The following is a 16,924-nucleotide window of genomic DNA, read 5'->3' as shown; positions in this document are numbered from 1 at the left end:
GTCCTCTCATCGGGAAGCACTATATCAAATTTTCTCCATATCAGCACATGGTAACATAAGTTCCCTTTTTTTTTTTTTTTTTTGGGGGGGGGGGGGGGGAGCTGGAAGACCCGCTTCATTTCTGGAACCTCTTTCTCTTCCTTGCTGGCAAGAATAGCACAGCTCTTGTACTCTTGTATTCATACCACTGACGGACTGCTACTGCTACTACGCTACTCGTACACGTACCTGGAATCTTTTCAGGTACAGCGGTCAGCCGTGCGAGGGTCGAGAGAGATCGTCGTTGTTCAATCCTCTCGAGTTCTGCTGTCATCCAGATATCTACGAGTACGGATGCTTGATAGACCTCTCACTCCCTCCACCTACACACTCGTAGCCATAACAGTCCTCGTCTCCATACCGCGCCGCGTAACCAACCTTTGCCTATTAAAACAAGATTGTGATGAACCGCTCCTGTTCCATCGAGACAAAATTAAACTACTATAAAGGTTATACACTGCCTCAATCACCCAATATATTCAGCTTCATCCAAAATACACCTTGTAATGCTGTGATTGATACGTCATCTCGACCCGAGACACGCCACCTTTACTTTTTCTTATACTCGTCGTGCAACCCCCCGGCCCTATCTCAATATCATCGTCCACGGACCATCATAGCACGCTTAAATTCAACGAAAACGTACACACGCACAAGGTATATTACTCGTACACTTATCATTACCTACCCCGACGCCTGGCTTGGTACCTACCCTTGAAACAAGACAAAACAAGATTATAAAGATCAAAACAGTCCTCCGACTATAATCCCTTTCCCCCTCCCTATGAAAAAGAAATCGAGTCTAACATCAAAGATTTCAAAAAAAAAAAAAAAGTGTTTTTTCCATGCGCCTGGCTTATGATACATGTAGAAAGACCGAGAGCAGAAGAGGAGATATTAAAGTGTAAAACATGACATGAAAGAAAAAGGGGGGGGAAGAGTACGGGTGATAGCATCACCTTCTCCGTGCCGACGTCCTACGCGGCGTAGCAGCCACCTTGTTCGCCTTACCCCTAGGCGTGCTGTTCACAGCTGGCTTGGCTGTCGCCGCCGCCGAGAGACGACTCTGGTCGACTTCCGCCCCTAGAGCCTTGAGCTCGTCATCGTCGGGATCCGTCAGATCCTCGCTCAGCGTCCCCGTGTCTTCCTTGGGGAGGGCGTGAGCTGCCACCGTCGTGGCTTTGGCTTGTTGCTGCTGTTCTTGTTCGTCTTCCGGCTCTTCTTCCTCTTCCGCTTCTTTATGAGGACGGATCATGTTCAGGATGGATGTACCGTATGGCTCGAACTCCTTTAGATACCAGACTATACCTCCGTCCGAGAGGGCGTCCCTGTCCTTTCCAAGGCTGACGTTGGATCGAAGTGGTGTTGGGAGCCCGTTGTTGTTGTTGTTGTTGTTGTTGTTGTTGTTGTTGTTGTTGTTGTTGTTGTTGTCATCGTCGTTGTTGTTATTGTTGTTGATGTCGTTGTTGTCGTTGTTGTCGTTGGTATTGTTGGTCGTCGTCGTCGTCGTGGCACCAGCAGTGGTATCCCTGCCGTCGTAGCCCGTACTGTTGGGTGATGGGTGGTGCTGAGAGACGGACTCGTTGAGAGTAGCATCAGTCATCTCGACATCACCGTCGCCATTGACGTTCCCGCGCCCGTTGCCGTTGCCGTTGCCGTTGCCGTTGCCGTTGACACTGCTCGCCGCAGCCTTGACCTCGATATTGTCTCCATCCTCCGTCATGTCCGTGTCCTCTTTGCTCCAGGACCCAATCTTGTCCGCCCGGACCATGATGGTGCTGTTTCCACTGTCGCTGGGGCGCACAGTGATGGACTGATGAGCGCTGATGCTGGCTTCGATCTTGGCCTCCAGAGCCTTCTGCAGGGCCGCAAAGGGCTGGCTGGTGATCTCCGACTCGACGCGCAACGCCGTCTCGAGGAGGGGCTGCACCGCCTTGAGGATGCGCTTGCCCAGCTTGCGCCGATCACGGATATCTGCAAACGCACTCCTTCCATTGCCGTTGCTGCCGAGTCCGCCCTCTGCGACAACACCTGCGACGGTGCCGAGTGCGTCCGTATCGGGCCCTGGTGGTGCCGTGGCGATACCTGCGCTGATGACATCACCGAGATCTTGGGCGAACGCAAGCGCCTTGGTGTAGTATCGTTCCTCGACGCGACGTTGCAAGGGGTTCAAGCTTTCCGTAAAGAGGTCCCTGTCGAGCCTGGGGGGAGATGTATGGTTAGCTTCTATCTTCTCTTTTTTTCCCCCAGGGGCGCGGGGGGGTGGTTTCTTTTCTTTTCGTTTTCTTTTCTTTCATCTTTTTTTTTCAAGGACAGGGGAAAACTCACGACAGGGCCTTGTTCATTGCCGGGACAAGTAGAGTAGACACGGGAAAGTAGCATTCGTCCACGAACTCGCTCTCCATCTCCGCCGCCTCGAGCTTGCATTTCTCCCGCTCAACCGTCTCCTCCGACAGCGTCTTGAGCTGCTCCAGGTCCCTGACTAGCATCTCGGCAAACTCGATTCTTCTCGACAGCTTCTCCTTGCCGTCGGGTCCCATGGCGGCAAAGTTGCGCCTGGTCAGCTCCATCGACGTGAACGAGTCCATCTGGAGCTGGAGGCGCTTGAGCAGGGCCGCGCCGCGCCGCGCCTCTCGCTTGAGCGTCCAGTACCGGCAGGCTTCGCTGAGGAAGTCCTTGCGCTTGCGGAAAGTGAAGCGTAGGAGGGACGACTCGACTGTATCGAAGACGACCTGGGGGATGACCGGGGCACCAGACGGCAACCTCCACACATTCTTCCCTTCCTGCTGCTGCTGCTGCTGCTGTTGGGGGTCCTTCTTCTTGCCGTTGCTGTTGCTGTCCGAGACAGCGCCGGCGAGCATCCGGGCTTCATCCACCTCGTGCTCCTCGCGCTGCCGCGCCGCAATCACGTTGGCTACAGCGTGGTTACCAGCCCAGATGCGGCCCTTCATGTTACGCCTGTAGAATTTCTTGGCGGCCCTGGTGGCGTTGTGCACGTCGTGCTCGACGGTGTAGTCGGCCGGGCAGTGGTTGTGGCAAAATGCCTTAAGCATCATGCCGCCGTCGAGCACGGCCAGCTGGCCTGACGGGCTCTTCATCTTGAGAAACAGGCGGGCGCGGCGGGCGCAGGTGACGTGGAAGGCCTGGTAGCAATTCTTATTACCGCACTGGATACAAGCACCCATCCTCTGGTGACAGATGTAGCAGTTGAGCTTCCACCTCGTCCGGGGAACCTTTTCCACGTCCATGACCGGCTCCATAAAGGTGTGATTCCCCAGACACACCTCTGGGATCCACATTGCGCATAGCAGGTGGGCCCACTTGGACGAGTTGGTCTGCTTGAATGCGCCATCGGTGTTGGGGCAGAATATGCATGTCTACGACTTCGTTAGCCATCTGTTTGTTTCGTCCTCCCCCTCCGATCTCAACATGACGTAGATGCGCAGGGAACTTACCGGGACTCCCCTTCCGCAGAGCTGACACTTGCGGCAGAGCCACTGACCCTCGGGGATAAACGGCACACCATAACACTCCTGGTGGACCGCGAGATTACAGCCATCACAGAACACTATCGCATTGGTGTTCTCACAGTCGCCGTCCTCGCAAATGGCACACTTAGTGTCGGGCTCGTCGGCGGCGGCCTGCGGCTCGCCGTTGACGGCAGCAGCGGACCCGGACCGCGGACGGTGCGTCTGCGGGGGTTTCGGGTTCGGTTTGGGGATGCGCCTCTCGAGAGCGTGCCACTCCTTCTCAATCTTGGTCATTGTGATCTCGAACAGCTCGCGCGTTATAGCCTCAAGCTCGTTGCTCCTGCGCAGCGCGTTGTGGTGCTCCAACCACATGTCATCCTGCTCGTCCATGTCGTACTCGACGCGACCGAAGCGCGACTGGTTGGGGTTGTGAGGATGATGGTGGTAGGCGCCGCCGTCTATGTCGGTAGCGCCGTCCGGCAGTAGCCCGCCCACGCCGTCTATGCCGTCCTCCGGGTTCGCATCGACGGCCTTGATGAGCTGGGGCTCCGGACGGTTAAACCGGTCACTCTCCTGATATCCGACATTGCTCATGGCCTTGTCGACGTAGCGGGCCTGGCCAAACGTCTTGCTCTCGAAGAGTTCTATGCGGTTCGTCTTGCGATACGATGGCTGCTTCAGGTCCAGCCTCTCTTTCGCCGTCTGGTTCTTGATCGGCAGCACCTTGGGTGTCTTGGGGGTTGCCAGGACGGGCAGTTCCAGCGGGCGAACCCCGTAGAAGCTGACCGCGTCGCGTGTCGGTCTGCGCGGACGACGTGATGGCGTCCCCATGGGCGCACCAGCCCCTGCCGCTGCCGCCTTATCGTCTCCTTGCGAAGGGGCTTGTGGTGTGTCGCCCGTCGACGCGGGATTCGGTGTTTTGGCAGATGGTGTCATGGACCCGTTATTTGCCAGAACCGCTGACGTCGTCGCATTTTCCGGCAGCGTAGCAGGCTCCTGCTTACTCGACGGCAGTATTCCGTCGACTTCCTCGGACCGCAGAACTATGAAGCACTTCTCGATATCCAGGTGAGGGTGGAACTCCTCCCAGCTGCGCTCCTCGCGAGGCTTGTAGTCGTCGGCCTGCTTGACCGACGCAGTGACTGCAGCAGCAAAGCCGAACTGCTCCTCGTCAGCCGCGGCATCGGCAGCAGCGCGGATGCGCGTGCTGCGCTCGCGTGCGGGGAGGGTGGATGGCGTCGCGGCCGCGCCGCCTCCAGTAAACGAGTTGCGCGAGGCCGCAGCGCGTCTGCGAGACGCCGTTGCCGCCATGGGCTCTGGTGTGCTCACATTCGCCGACTGATTATTGAACCGGCTGCCGGCCACATATCGGCGCCTCTTAGGAGGGGGCTCCGAGGCCGTGGCTGTCGCGGCAGCCGCCGCCGCCGCCGCCGCTAGCGACGCTTGCCTTGCTGCCCGCGCAGCGTTGGTGGTGCCCGGTGGTCTGCCCCGAGGTCTTCCGGTCGGTGTACGGCGTGATGGGGTCGAGGTGGAAGGCATGGCCATTGCGGGGTAGAGGCCAAACCTTTCGATTCTTCTCTCAGTTTTTGCTCTCGATGCTGTCTTCTCCAATCGTGTCTTCGTTCAGCTGAGGGAGGGGCGGGTGGTGATATGGGGACGTTCGCGACGAGAGGGGGGGGGGGGGGGCTAGGCAGCGTCGTTCTTGTTGAAAATCCCACGCCAGGAGACAGAATCGGTAGAGGCACTTGCGAATCTCACGTGCCGATAGGCGCCCCCTTTCCGGACGTGATATGGATGGTTTTCGATGACTTATCGCCAGGGAGAGGCCGTGACGTCGGCTGGCTGGCAAGCATCTTGCTACCCATGGGAAAACAGTGGACGCGTGAAGTGCTGATGCACGGGCCACCCCCTGCGCGTGGAGTATTAGTCATGACCCTACTGGTAGTTCGTTCCGCCACGGCCATCGTGAACACCTACCCGTTTGTACGCTGTACAGGTATCTTGTACGCTATACTGGTCTGCACTCACTCACTTATTGCCCGTTTACCTATTATCTCCAACATCTTTATCAGTCATAAAGACTGACGACTGATCTATTGTTGAGGTATCTAGGAGTACTATAGATTTTGAGAATATCTGTAAACAAGGCAGAAGGGATAAATAAAATGCAATAATAAGATATAAAAAAGAAGATACAAAACCCCGCAAAAAAAAATTCGATAGCAGCAGGGTTCGAACCTGCGCGGCCGAAGCCATGGGATAGGAGTCACAGTAGAAGAGATAATCCCGAAAGGGAGTATCTATCCGGAAATTCAAGTCCCACCCATTAACCACTCTGGCATGCTACCGCTTTAGGCCAATTTGATAGATTTCATACTCTATTACCTCTCTCTGCAAAACGAGTCGGGAAGTCCAAATCTGAAGCACTCGAAGCACTCAACCTGAACGTGCGTGTTTCCAAACCGGAATTAGAAGCATCCGTCACTCTAGCTTCATCCCCAAGACTCTCACCTCGTTCTTTTCGTATTCTTCTTTCTTTAATCTTTTACCGTTATATTTCTGCCTCATGATTCTCAAGCTCTTACTTCTCTCTGACTAGTGGAGCTGCCTCCTAGCCCTCAACACCGTGGGGTCATCCCTCCTCATTTCCATCAGTCAACTCTGAGAACACCAGCTCAGGACCCCCCCCCAGAACGCTTCCATTCATCATGACCCAAGAGTTGACCCTCATCGTCGCCGCAGCCCGGGGAATGGGCATCGGCCTGAATGGTTCCATGCCGTGGAAAGGTCTTCGCAAGGAGATGCAATACTTTGCACGTGTAACGACGCGTGTCAATGGTGTATGGTTTTTTTTTCTTACTTTCTCCTCAGAGCTCTTTCCCGTACTTCAATATTTCCTCATCCCCTGAGCCCTTTCTTTTTCTTTCTCTTTTGCTATTATCCCCGTGTGTTTGCCATCGACTAACTAGCCTGGCCAGCCCGGTCTCAACGCCGTAGTAATGGGCCGCAAAACATGGGACTCCATCCCCCCCAAATTCCGTCCCCTAAAAGATCGTCTCAACATAGTCATCTCTAGATCAGCAGGAACAACGACAACCTTTCCTTCTCTGTCCGCAGAAGCAGCAGCAGAAAACAAGGCAGGACCCGTGAGGGTCTCATCTCTCACCGAGGCCCTACAGGTCGCCCGGTCCGCCAACGTCAACCGGATCTTCGTCATGGGCGGAGCGCAGATATACCACTCTGCCCTGGCGCTTCCCCAGGCCAAGAGGATACTCCTGACCTCCATCGACGCCGAATATGAATGCGATACCTTCTTCCCCGTCACTCTAGACGCTTCGGCAGAACAGGCGGGGACCCAGTGGATCAAAAAGTCTAATGACGAGTTGAGAGAGTGGACGGGGGAGGAAGATGTCGCCGAGGAAGGACAGGACGAGGCTGGTGTGCGGTATCGGTTTGAGATGTGGGAGAGGTCTTGATTTAGATTAGTAGAACACAACACTTTCGGACATCTATACCGTTTCTTAATCCACTTCGGTCACATCTTGAATCTACACGGACACGTGCAACAGCTCAGGAGTATATGCACACAGCACACAGTGGCTGACTTCACGGAGAGCAAGTTTAGAAAGTGATGAAAGCATTAGACCGAAAGGTCGAACTCGAATACATTTTTATCGAAAGAGTAACAGAGGAAGACTGAGATGCTACACAATATGCCACCCTGAAAGGCAGGGAACGTATAAATCAAGAACGCAGCTGAACACGATCGAGGTAGTGTAGAAATAATCAATCAATCGCAGTGAACAAACCTGGAATACACGTAGCTCCCAAAAAAAAAAACGCCTTTTGCAGAAGATCATCAGAGAGAAGAGGTGTGTTTAGAAAGAAGCAAGTTGTAGAAAAGTCACAAGCGCAGAAGCAAGAGGTGGTGAAGAACAGACGCGACAACAAAATCTGCAGCAGGATTTATCGTCTCTCATCTCTAGAGTAGAAAAGAAACAATGCGTGCAAAGCAAATGCATGCACCAACAGGACGTGGCGAATAAAAGAGCAGAATTAAGAGTTCTGGACCCTCCATGCTCTAATATGATTTAAAAACATGGCAAGAACCGTTATGAATAAGAAAGGGGGAAAGTAGGCGGGCGCATGTTGTGCCTGGCAGAGACACGCAAAACGTCCGAAAGAAATAATGTCGAAAAAAGCGGGTATCATAGGTATCGTCAAGAATAAAGAATAAAAAAAGAGGATCTACCTGCTCTTCTAAATGTAGTGAAGAAGAGTAGAAAAGAGACCGACATGCGTGGGAGCATCATGAGGGAAGAGGCTGTCCTAGGGTGCGACCGTCGTGAATAGTCTGGATAGACTGGGCAGAGTCCGCGTTGCGTGTCACTGGCCTGATGGCTGCACCACCAACAGCACCACCCGTGGGCAGCGTTGGCGCGGTGACGGTGGTGGGGGGAGACGGATTCGAGGCCCAGGCCTGGTCGCCCAGTGCGCTGAGATATCCGTCGCCGACCTTGTCCCGCAAGGTCTCAATCTTGAGACGGTAGTTCTCAGCATCGGCGTGCCAATTGTCAGGTACCTTCCACTTTGGAGAGGTGGGGCTGGTCGTGTTCTCAACATTCTCCGAACGACCCGTAGCCGTTGTCGCCGCATCGCCGCTGGTCTCAGCTGCACGCGGTACATTGCCTTTGCGGGTGTCTGTCAGGATGACAGAGGGCTGGAGCTGCTGGGTCTGCGGGACATGCGAGATGCGGTAGTTGTTCTCTTCTGGGGTAGCCGAATCGGAACGATCGACGGGCGACGTCGCGGCCGCATCATTTCGTACGTGTATGTTAAGGGGCGGCACGGCCGGCACATCCCCACCCGTTGCGAGGTCGATGATGCGCCTCTTGGGCGCCTTGCGGCGGCGCGTCGATCCGGTATGTACCTCGCTTAAGACTGCCTTGGGTGTGGGTCGCTCCCTGCGCACCACGGCGGCATCCTTGGGAGAGCCATATACAATGGTAGGCTTGGACATGTCGACGGTGGGGACCTCGGGGGCCTTTGGTTTCACGACGGGCACCGAGTCGGGTATGGGGGCGCGTTCAACTAGGCTGCGGCGCTCCGAGTAGCTGGGGCCGGTGCCGTCGATGATGATATCCTCAGTGTACCCGGGCGTCTTGCGGAAGAGGTTGAAGATGGTGACACGGTAGTCCTTGTGCGTGCGGGCAAAGGGGTTGCCCTCGACCCAGATCTCGCGGATGTCGGGGATGCCGGTGAGTCTGGCGAGCTCCGAGGGGTCGGTGAGGCGATTGTCTCTCAAGTCGAGGCGCTCGAGGGGGTACAGCTTCTCCACCCCGGCCAGCGACTGGAGCCGGTTGGCGCGAAGGTTCAGAGCAGTGATGGCAGGCAGGGGGCTACGGGTGAGAGAGTGCAGCGAGTCGATCATGCACTGGGAAAGGTTGAGAGCCCGGAGCGCCGTGAGAGAGGCCAGACTGTCGGGTATCTCAGCGAAGAGGTTGGACGACAGGTCCAGCGAGTAGAGCGAGTTGGAGAGGGGAGCCAGGCTGGTCGAGGATATCGATGTCATCGAGTTGTCGGCCAGGGAGAGGTGTCGCAGGAAGCGCCACTTGGAGGCGGGGAGGATGTCGATGGACAGGAGGTTGGTGGAGCTGCTGCTGCGGGCGTGGTGGTGCCAAGAGTCGGAAAGGCTGGAATGGGAGCTGCCGGAGCCGGAGCGCTGGGTGCGCTGCGAGGACCGGGTATGCTGGTGGGAGTTCTTGCGCGAGCCGGTGAGTCGCGAAGGAGAGTTACTGCGGGGGCGGGTGGGCGCCTTGACGGGCGACTTAGGCACAGCGGGATCGTCGCTGCCATGGCACTGCTGCCCCTGGGGCTTGGCCGTATCCGAGTTGCTACCGTCGTCTATGGCATGTTCGCTGGTGAGGGAGCCTACAACGCCAAGCTCATGGGTCGTGGGCCGAGGGTCGGTCCAGGTGGGAACAGTATGCGACCGCTGCAGCTCGGGTACGACGGAGCCTCTGCGCGAGCTGCCGTTGAAGCCCCACGACGTGGCGGGGGAAGACTGTGACTTGGAGGTACGGCGACGGCGCTTGTCCATGTCGTCGAGAACGATGTCGATGAGGATATCGGCTGGATCATCGATGCCGGCGTGCTTGAGGGTCAGGGAGCGCAGCTGCTCAGCCAGGCGGTCCCAGCCAAAGAACTGGCGGAAATCGATGCCGCTCACCTCCAGGGCCTGCAGATTCTTAAAAGCGTAGAGGGGGACGGCCGAGTCGAAGGGGAACTCCTCATATCCACGGATCAAGCGGGCGCGCCAATCAGGGGCCAGACGGAGGCAGGGGATCTTAGTAAAGGCGGAGTACAGGTACTTAAGATCGGCTTGGGCGGCAGCCTGCTGGCGCTCGGTCCGGGCAGCTGAGATGCTGGCTCCGATGCCGAAGCTGGCAAACAGAGCCGACATGCTGGACATGACGCTACGGACGCTGGAGACGGAGGATATGGAGACAGCATCGGGATCCTTGGGGCGCGGCGTATTTCCGAGGAAGGAGACATAGTTGGCCGAGGCGGAACTGGAGTGAAGGTTCTCGAGACGAATCTTCATAGGTCCCACGGCAATGCCGAGTTCCTCGAAGCGCGAAAGGAGGTAGAAGAGGTGGTGGGGCGTGAGAGCAAGCCTGGCGGATTTTACACTACTCGAGGCCAAACCGAGGGAGCCGAGGGAGAAGGTAGTGGCAAGCGGGGTCGTAACGGAAGAAGCTGAGGTGGCGGGTCGCTCGGGGATGGAAGGAGAGCTGGGCACGGCGGCCACAGAGTTGGTGCTCTGGGTTGGGCGATGACGAGCTGTGCGGCGCTGAAACTGAGCAGCATTGGCAAGGGCCTTTTCATGCGTGCGCACAAAGCCAGCCAATTGCTATTGCGGGCGGTGTCAGCGTATATAATGGGTTGATACTGCAGGTCACAAGTCCAGAGGTGACGTACCTTGACAAACAGTTCTCCGTCTTCTGAGTTCATAATTCAGGACTTTCGAAGCATCCAGGTCGGAGTTGAGCCACCCTGGTTCGAATATGAATAAGAGAGGTATTAAGTTTCGAAGGATGCCCGGGGATGGGAAGGGAGGAGGCAGTTCAGCTCTGGTTCTCTGGTCGGCTTGTCTGTCTAATAAGAGTACCCCACGTTAGTAACGGATCTTTCCAAAATCGAGGCTGCGTGCAAAAAAAGAACAGAGACATCAAATCAAGTGCAAGGCGTACAAAGAACAAGCACCGTCGTACCCACGACCGATACTCGGTCGAGGGACTGGATGAGAGAAGCCAAACGAAAGCTGATGGAGCGAAGGAAGACGGTGAGGAAGGAGGACAGCAAGCACAGCGTAGGCTGGGGAGGGGAGATTTGTATTGGCGCGGGAAACATGGAATCACGCAAGCTGCTCCCCGCGTTGGCTCTCAACACTGGTCCGACATGATGCAAAGTGGTACAGGTTTTAGTCGAAAGGAAGGGGGGGGGGGAGGGTCGAGAAACGAACCCCGCCGTCTCGTCACGCTAAAGACAGGTGCAAGAATGTAGTGCGAGGTGACCAGAGCCAACAAGGTGAGACTTTTGCCGTGGAGATACAAGCACAAGCAAGCTTGTCCCAAGAATGCAGAGCGTACACAGCAGCTGGACAAGGAGAGAGGGGTGAGGGGAGCTAGAACGAGAACCAACACGAACAAAAACGGGCGACAAGAGGCACAAAATATGGGCGGAGGGAGAAAAACGGTGAGGGAACGATAGCTGGGAGGCAGTAGAAAGAAGAAGAAAAGCAGGAGAGAAAAGAAAAAGTGACTCACGGTATAACAGTCACAAAACCGTATCACTTCCCAGGCAGCAACCCAGACGTATATTATCTCGTCCCTTCTTTTTTTTTTCGCCCCGAGATATTGTGTCACCCGAGAGTAGAGAGGGAAAGAAGGTTGTCGTCGAGATGGCGCCGACGACGGAGGAATTGGGGCGAGGTAGTCCCAGGTGCGGGAGGAGGGTTGAGACTGTAGAGAATGAGAAGACAGGTAAAAGAAGTGAAAAAGAGATAAACAATACAGGTTAAGAAAACAGAAGAAACAGAAGTTATCAAACCCAGGAAGACTCCTCCAGGAGGATTGCCTCTCTTGGTGAGAGATGAGGCCGAGGTGTGAGAAGACACACACGCATGGAGGAGGGGAGGAAGGAGGAGGAGTAGGGAAAACGGCGAGTCGCGACGATAAAAGAGAGGAGCAGTCAGTCAGAGTCGGAGCCAGGAGCCAGGAGCCAGGAGCCACCACCACCACCATCACCACCACAGAGAGACAAGGTCCCCCCAGTGTATGGGGCAGCACAGAGAGATGAAGAGAGCCAGACCAGCCAGAGCCAGAGCCCAAGTGAGAGACAGGACACAGAGAGACAGACACAGAAGGAACCAAACAGAGAGAGGAACTGAGAAGAGGGACCACCAGACTAAAGCGAGCGCTAATGCAAGTGGCCCTTGGCTGCAGCTGCGTTGACAGGGATTGCTCTACACTATTCCCCACTGTAAATCCAGCAGGCCTAGCAGGTATCATTACAGGCTGGCACCTACAGGCTACAGCCACGGTGGGTGTCTTGGTGTCTGGATGTCCTATGATGCTGGACACCTGGCTGGCTGGCACTTGAAGGATAGGTGGGCTCTGCCACACATGCACACGCACGCACACACACACACGCACCGAGAGAGAGAACGACTGACTCTTGTCGTAGTGCTAACGATGTGCTGACAGGCGGGAGCTTACAGTGTATGCTCAGCCGCTAACACCATGGGACCCCCTTCCCCCCCCCTTCTCTCCTCTCTAGTAGCGTAATAAGCATTACAGCCCACGGAGGTTCCATCCATTGTTTGTTTACTACGACGGCTATAATGAAAGCTATACGGAGTACTAACTATTATTACTACATGTACTAATATCAAGCGGATCGAATAAACGAAGCGACTACGAGTACGGATACTAACGGATGGGTTCAATGGATCCCATCATTAGTTAAGACGTACGACGTAATAGTCGTAGTGGTCCTGTATCTGTACATGATATCACTAGTGTCATATTATATAATTATCACTCCGTATTAATGGTGCTCGTAAAAGTCCTGGCCAACGACTGTCAAGAACCCACGTTATGAGGAAATAATGCCCAGTCCTCATGGGAAAGGGCAAGGAGTAGGAGAAGGGGACCTTGCGCTCCTCCCACCCCCCCCTGTCCATGCATGCAGCCTCACTTGCCCGCCACGCGCCCATCTTTTCTCTTTTCTTTCCTTTTTTTTCTCGCCTCTTCTACTCCTACATCGCACTCTATGTACGACTACGGGGTGAGCATCCGGTAATAGTGAGTCGTTTCCATTATGGTAGTAACATCAGCAGAGAGCGATATACGCTTATACCAGCAACTCATACTATATAATACTACCGACCCTCGTCGCAGCTGGGCACATCTACGACTAAACATGTACGACGACTCTGCTGGAGGAGGGGACGCTGCTGCTAGCTGCATAGGACCAGGGTATAATAGTGCCACCCCTCCCCACATATGAAATGGAAGGGGGACGAGCCCAGCGAGGATACCGTTTCTTCAAACACCAGGTTCATGATTCTCGCAGGCTATCATTAATACCAGTAATACGGAGTACATGTACTCATATATGATGATATATGTACGGAAGAGGACTGTCTCGCATCGAATTCAAAAGATAACCCGTAGTCAGAGCTACCCACGTGACGTGTCACTAGATCCGTGTGCCATGTGAGTGCTGTCAGCTTCTAACTCGCATGTTTACGAGTTATGATATCACTACAACGCCGCAATGAGCACGTACGAGTGTGCTGGTAGGAGGCAATAGAGGATGATGGATACAGTGTCGAGACGTACGCCGCAGTCAGTCGTAGAGTGAGCATCCTCGCACCCGTTCGTATAGTGGCCGGCATATTGTATCTTGTATATGGTCAAGCACTCGTATCACTCTGCAATCTCATAGATTGCGATGAACATTATGCTATTACCACCGTCGCACGTACGACGCTCACAAATGACCACGGCCGTGATGATGAGCGTCACTGATTGATTGCCTTGCTCGTATGTCATCGGGGCTGCTGACCCAACTGACGCCATCCCAGCCTGTCAACCGTCCTCATTTGACCCGGGTAATACGATTGGATTGTTTGTCGTCATGCCTCGCCCTCGGCCCCCGGACCATGGCTACTGCTCATACTACTTCATATTATTGGGTCCCCGAGCTCGGCCAATTTTTTTCTCTATTTTTTTTTTCTTGAATGATACAAGCTAATAGGGGGGGACGACATCTTCTCATCTGACGTCGTCACCGTCACCAACCAGCTGCCTCTCACATGGTCTACACCATCAGCGTAGGATGCATACACTAACTAGCACTACAGTTCGCACATCTAGTGCACATTTGCGCATCCGATGTTGGAGAGTACGTACAAGTACGAGGTGAAGGCGTAATACTGAGTAAGTAATGAATAACAGATGTATGTTTGTACTACTTCGGCTTAGTATTAGAATGATATTCCATGAAGTTGATATTCCGATCAAAACACACTACTCCGTACGACTATTATTATTTCGATTAACGCCGTCGGCCGCGCCAAGCCTAGCCGCTGTCCGAAGTCGAAGTCGATAACCCAGAGAAAGACTCACACCTCACCGGTTACGATAGATCAACCCAGGCAGACCGGCAAGAGGTCGGTTTTGGATCCTCCTCGTCTCGTCATTTATTTAATAAGGGACCAAGGGGGAGGGAGAAAAAAAAAAAGAAGGAGGAGAGGAGGAGAGGGAAAGAGCGAAAAGAGAAGGAGAAGGAGAGAGAGAGAGAGAGAGGAAAGAGTTGGGAGGGGTCTTTGGTGGTGTGGCCCCTCACCCCCCTGGTCCTATGCAGCCATTAGCTTAGACATGGGGTCACGACGCAACTTCAGTGCGACAATGTGACGGCATGTCTCTCTCTCTCTCTCTCTCTTTTTTTTTCCCTTTCCCTTTCTTTCTTTTACATTTTGTATCATCGTGTTCCCCTTTTAACGTACATTTCTGAAATACGCAGCATGGGATAGAGCGACCCGTAGTCCAGACTTTACCGGCCACCGATACACGTACTACAGTACGGAGCGTGATGCTACTAGCAGTAGCTCCAACGGAGCATTCCGGAAAAGTTCATTGTTGTTTCTTCTCATAAAGAACCAAAGTACGAGTAAAGAGCGGTTTGAAAACAATAACAATGGCGACTCGTCGTCAAGCCAAGTGAACAAGGTCATCAGATTAATAGCGCCCAAAAAAGCCCGAGATTGGCCTGCGAGTCATTTTGCTACCGATATTGCCAAGCGGGGCACACCACAGCGGCAGCACGGGCCCAACAACTGAACAGAGATGTTGGCTTTCTCCTTGCACGGAATAATACTATTATTGTAAGTATCAATATCGACCAGCATCATCTGGCTCTTCTCTTCTCTCTCTTTCGATTTATTATACCCATGCTGTCAATGTATACGAGTACGAAGCAGGTGCATGCATACCAGACAGAAAAGACCCCTTACTTCTCATGTGCGACTGTCTGCTGCAGAGTTGCAGCATAAAAGGGGGGGGTCTTCTTTTCTTTTCTCTCATGGTGTTTCTTGTCGCTGAGACATGTTCACGGATAGTACGAGAGAGAGAGAGAGAGAGAGAGACTGGACCAGATGCAGACTGCACTGCCGTTGACTTGTTTCCACCTTTTTTTTTTGGGGGGGGGGTAAAATCCCGCCGTACATCGTATTTATACATGCCCGTGCGTACAATGCACTTGGTCGTACGAGAGAGAGAGAGAGCATGTTCCGACGACCAGACACTGACGTATGCTACCCTGCAGGGTCCACTAGGGCGAACAGTTGAGGACGGCGGTATCCATTTTTTATTCCCATGGGGGATTCGCAGAGAGGAAGAAAGAATGTCAGTCGATCCGACTGATATCTCGGTCCCCTCCCTCTCTCTATGACTCTGCGGTACATCAGCAGACATACGTGGTGGTGTGGTGGTTCTGGGCGATCCCTCGCCCCACAGCATCAAGCGCTTGTCCTTCTCTTTCTTGTTTGTGTAGTGTACATATAGTTGTATATAGTTGTGTGTATGTGTGTGTGTCTCCGAGTCTCCGTCAATCGACTTGTATGATGGAACCCATGTTCTCTCTCTCTCTCTCTGTTGCTCCTGTCGCTGCATCATTAGCGTTCGCGTTCAGCAATAGTGACAGGCAAGATGGCATTACGTCGTAGCTCGTCGCATTCGTATTACTCTACAAAGAGGGAAGGAGGCGGGGGGGTAAGGAACCCTGGCGCGTCATGAGCGCCATCATCTCCCCATCGTCATCTATCCGAGATGGAGAACCATGACATTTGACATTTCCTGTATTTACGTGCAAGTAAGTACTAACTAGTTCGCCTCATCGAGTAATCAATGCTATACTAACGGTGATCAATACTATTAATATACCATCATCACCGCCTTCTCCCCCTTCACCCTTGCCCCTCTTCGTCATTCAACCTTCAGACCCCATATTCTACTTCACAACCTTCTACCGACATCAATCAAGTTCAATCCCCTTGTACTTGCGCCCGTCGCATTACGCAAACATACACACACGCACACACACACGCGCGCGCGCGCGCCGCTCGCACAAACACAGGGGGCTCACCGCCTCTCTTTCAGCTTTTACTTGTATACCTATACAACTAGTATGTAAGTCATACCTTCTTTTTTTTCTTGTTGCGACCCCATCGCAATCCTTCAGAATGATTCGACCAACCTACCATCAACTCCCACCAGGTGCGTCCATGTGCGACAATTGTTGGCCAGATCCCCCCCATATACGTATGCTTCCACTTTATGCCCCTCCCCCCCTCTGGTTTGCCGCTACTTTCAATCCTTTGAACCCCTCCATTTCAAGGGTCATGGGGAGGAGGGGGAGGAGACATGTCTCTTACTAGAACGGAATGTATGTCTGCATCATTTGCTGATGAGCGCTCTGACAGACAGGGGAGCAGGGTCAGTTCGTATGTATACACTTTGCTGATCCCTCGTTTTGACGTGATGACCTGATGAACCAACAGTCTGGTTCTCTTCACCGGCTTTTTCGTCGCTTAGGATTAGCCATGACTACTCCGACATTCCAGTGCAATGCCATCCACAATTTTTTTTTTTTTCAGATGTCGGCCGTAGTTTACCCTCCCCCGTCCATCGCGATTCATGAGACGAGAAAGCGTCAGATAAGGAAGCAGAGAAGAGAGTCAGTCTTCTCCAACACCGCCGTGGCATCTTTGTACTTTCATATGTCCATCGAGTAATGTTTGCTCCGTTCACTCACCATACACACCAGGTGCCTTCTGACCGGGGGGG

At 53.8% G+C, this 16,924-nt stretch overlaps 3 protein-coding genes across 3 annotated transcripts; 1 reads left to right on the top strand and 2 right to left on the bottom strand.

Annotated features, from left to right (window-relative positions):
• Nucleotides 1–994: 994 nt before the first annotated feature.
• On the bottom strand, nucleotides 995–5,054 carry GMORB2_2169 (NuA3 HAT complex component NTO1; the record flags this gene model as incomplete). Its single annotated transcript, XM_035464149.1, has 3 exons — nucleotides 995–2,240; nucleotides 2,368–3,416; nucleotides 3,495–5,054. 3 exons carry the CDS (start codon nucleotides 5,052–5,054, stop codon nucleotides 995–997), a joined length of 3,855 nt encoding a protein of 1,284 aa, XP_035319859.1.
• A 1,163-nt stretch (nucleotides 5,055–6,217) lies between these two features.
• GMORB2_2168 (dihydrofolate reductase) lies at nucleotides 6,218–6,985 on the top strand (the record flags this gene model as incomplete). Its single annotated transcript, XM_035464148.1, has 2 exons — nucleotides 6,218–6,349; nucleotides 6,488–6,985. 2 exons carry the CDS (start codon nucleotides 6,218–6,220, stop codon nucleotides 6,983–6,985), a joined length of 630 nt encoding a protein of 209 aa, XP_035319858.1.
• Nucleotides 6,986–7,818: 833 nt separating this feature from the next.
• On the bottom strand, nucleotides 7,819–10,523 carry GMORB2_2167 (Leucine Rich Repeat; the record flags this gene model as incomplete). Its single annotated transcript, XM_035464147.1, has 2 exons — nucleotides 7,819–10,422; nucleotides 10,491–10,523. 2 exons carry the CDS (start codon nucleotides 10,521–10,523, stop codon nucleotides 7,819–7,821), a joined length of 2,637 nt encoding a protein of 878 aa, XP_035319857.1.
• Between the last annotated feature and the right edge of the window lie 6,401 nt (nucleotides 10,524–16,924).

This window comes from Geosmithia morbida, assembly GCF_012550715.1.
Source record: "Geosmithia morbida isolate 1262 chromosome Unknown scaffold_12, whole genome shotgun sequence".
Lineage (NCBI taxonomy): Eukaryota > Fungi > Ascomycota > Sordariomycetes > Hypocreales > Bionectriaceae > Geosmithia > Geosmithia morbida.
Note: the sequence above shows the minus strand (reverse complement) of the source record. Positions and strands in the feature narration are given on the sequence as shown.